Source organism: Molothrus ater, chromosome 18, assembly GCF_012460135.2.
Source record: "Molothrus ater isolate BHLD 08-10-18 breed brown headed cowbird chromosome 18, BPBGC_Mater_1.1, whole genome shotgun sequence".
Lineage (NCBI taxonomy): Eukaryota > Metazoa > Chordata > Aves > Passeriformes > Icteridae > Molothrus > Molothrus ater.
Window position 1 is genome coordinate 10,082,244 of NC_050495.2, and position 3,049 is coordinate 10,085,292.

Sequence of the window (3,049 nt, forward strand, 5' to 3'; positions counted from 1 at the left end):
CTTGGTGTGCTTGGTTGTCTTCTTGGGGCAGGGGGATGAGGGCAGTGCTCAGGGAGCAGTGGGTGGTGTTGTGTTCCTGGGATGAGGCTGGACCCTGTGCCAGGGCTCCCCATTCCTGGAGGGACGCAGCTCAAAGCCATCATGTCTTTCTATCTTAAAAATATTCCCAGCCTTCAGTTCCTTCCCAAGGGATCTCCCCACACTCCCAGACCCGTGGGGGCTCCTTCCCTCCACAGGAGCCCCCCCATCACCACAGCAGATCTGACACCCCAACAGTCAGTCTGGGCACCACCAGCTTCCCTGACCTGAAGCCACTTCCCAGCCCAGCTGCAGGTCCCAGGTGCTTCCTGCTGCTCCAGCAGCTCTGCAGTGAGGCCTGGGGGTCTCCCCTAAGTGCCTAGAGCAGAAATGAGCCTTTGGTAGGCTATAAAAAGGTGAAGCCAGTGCAATTCAGCTTCACAGAATCAGGAGCCTTCCCCCTTTTATTCAAGCTGCTGTATCACAGCTCTGCACTGACATGGTCTGACAAACAGGAATCAGCAGCACCCCTGTGAAAATGGGGGATTCCAGAACTCAGGTGGATGGTGCTGGCCCAGGGCACTTTTATCAGCCCAGCAATTAAAACATTTCAAGAGGATCACTGGTTTTCCAGGAAAACAGCCCCAGCTACTCCAGCCCAAGGCCCACAGAGTTAAGGCTGGAGCAGGGCTCACAAGGCTCATCCAGCCTGAGACTGCTTGGGCTGCAAGGAGGACATAAAAAAAATTAAAAATCCATTACCCTAAGAACCTCCAGTGCCAGGAAACCAAGCCCTGCCCAGGCTGAGGGACACCTGTGGAATGGGACACCTGTGGAATGTGTCCCCTCCCCATCCCCACCTTGCACCTGTGCTGGGCCACGAGCCACCCCTCCCACAATGACACAGCCAGGCATTGTGATGAACACTTTTATTTACAAATATAATTAAAAGCTCTGACAGTTATTCATGCTCTTCCCTGGAACCTGAAAAATGTTTTTGTTGTTTTGTTGGTTTTTTTGTCCTTTTTTTTGTTGGTTTTTTTTTTAAAGTGCATGCAAAAGAAGTAAAGCCTTTTTTTTTTCTCTTTTTATTGTAAGAAAATACACAGTTTGAAAGTGTGAATAATGCAATATTTATGACCAAGATCATGGGGTTGGGGGTGGACTTGGGGGAGGAACAAAAAAAAACCCCCCAAAAAAACAAATAAAAGAAAAACTGAAAAGGGCTGGGATGATCTAACAGACAGTGTTGAGCTCCAGAACAGAACTGGAGAGTGGGGGGTGGCTGGAGCAGGAAGGGAGGGGGGGAAAGAAGTAAAAAAATTTTTGATCAGAGAAACAGTTAAAATACAATATGAAAATAAGTAAAAGCTCTCCTTAAATTCCTTCTATACACAAAATACACGATTTGACAAAGCCCAATTTGTGCTACTGGGATCCTGTGGGCTCATTTAAGTGTATTCACATTCTCTGCTACAGCAGAAAATGATTATGATACAATCAAGAATATGCCCAGGGGCCAGGGCTTGTCCCTGCTGCCCCTGGCATGGTTCTCCTAAAAATCACCACGTCGTCACCCTCCCCTCCCCACCCCCAAAAAAGTAATAATATGTCACCACTGATATGTACAGCACGATTAAGTTTTTTTTCTGTAAAATGTATCAAATTTTTTTCAATCTTTAATAAAACTTTTTTTTATTATTTAATTATTCCTGATGAATAAATACCAAAAAAATAAAAATAAAATAAAATTATGCAGCAGCTAGTTAAGGTAAGGCTGCGGATTCAGTCTCTCTCCCCCTGGGATCGTAGATATCATTTAATTATTAATATTTTTTTGCTTGTACTTTCATTGATTGGTGGTAAAATGAGTGATTGCTCAGAAGCAACATACATCCACTTGGTGGCTTTTTTTTTTATATATATATATTGTTTTTTTTTTTTCTCCATTAAAATTGTCTCCAAAGTTTTCACTGAAACATTTTTAATCATTGCACAGAGACATCAATACTGTGACATACTATGGAAAAGACTGCCAGGAGCTGTCCTGCACCGGGACGTGACGGGGGAAAGGGGCCCCTGATGGATAAGAATATACAGGCACTGGTCCGACACGATGTCAGTAAGAGAGACAGAAAGAGAGAGAGCACGCCCGTCAACATGGGGAATGTTGGGTTTGCAAGTTTTATCCTTACTTGGTTTGCTTTCTGTGGTTTTTGTTGGTTTTTGTTTTGTTTTTTGTTGGTTTTTTTTTTTAAATGGCAAAGAAATTTAACCTCATCTATAGTCCTCCTTGGGATACTCTAATGTGACCAAATTCCCAAAGCCCATCCGCAGGCTCTCCATGTCAAACGTCTCAATCTCTCGCTCCTGCCTTTCCAACAGAAACTTGATCCTCTCGCTGCGTTCCTTCTGCAGGGCGGCGAGCTCCTCCTCGATCTGCAACGAGCACAGTCAGCAGCCCCCAGCACAGCTCCATGGCCCCAAAATCCCCTCTGACATGAGCACAGCCCCCAGCACAGCTCCATGGCCCCTGTATCCCCAAAATCCCCTCTGCAAGGAGCACAGCCCCCAGCACAGCTCCACTCTGCCTGTGTCCCCCAAAATCCCCTCTGCAAGGAGCACAGTCAGCAGCCCCCAGCACAGCTCCATGTCCCCAAAATCCCCTCTGACATGAGCATTGTCAGCAGCCCCCAGCACAGCTCCATGTCCCCAAAATCCCCTCTGACATGAGCATTGTCAGCAGCCCCCAGCACAGCTCCATGTCCCCTGTATCCCCAAAATCCCCTCTGACACGAGCACAGCCCCCAGCACACTCCATGGCCCCTGTATCCCCAAAATCCCCTCTGACACGAGCACAGCCCCCAGCACACTCCATGGCTCCTGTATCCCCAAAATCCCCTCTGCAAGGAGCACAGCCCCCAGCACAGCTCCACCTTCCCTTGTCCCAGAATCCCCTCTGGAAGGTACCTTCTGTTCCAGGTGTGCCCTGCGCAGCGACACCCGTTGCTCCAGCTTCTGGAGTTCCCTT

At 47.8% G+C, this 3,049-nt stretch overlaps 1 protein-coding gene across 1 annotated transcript in view; it reads right to left on the reverse strand.

Moving 5' to 3' along the window:
• Nucleotides 1–932: 932 nt before the first annotated feature.
• TAOK3 (TAO kinase 3) overlaps nucleotides 933–3,049 on the reverse strand; it is a 44,123-nt gene continuing 42,006 nt past the window's right edge. Inside the window, exons 19-20 of the mRNA XM_036392891.2 lie at nucleotides 2,989–3,049; nucleotides 933–2,457 (exon numbers count right to left, since the gene is read on the reverse strand). The exon at nucleotides 2,989–3,049 is cut by the window's right edge and continues 122 nt beyond it. Coding sequence (XP_036248784.1) covers nucleotides 2,296–2,457; nucleotides 2,989–3,049 — 223 coding nt within the window. The 3' untranslated portion in view covers nucleotides 933–2,295. The remainder of the gene's footprint in view (nucleotides 2,458–2,988) is intronic.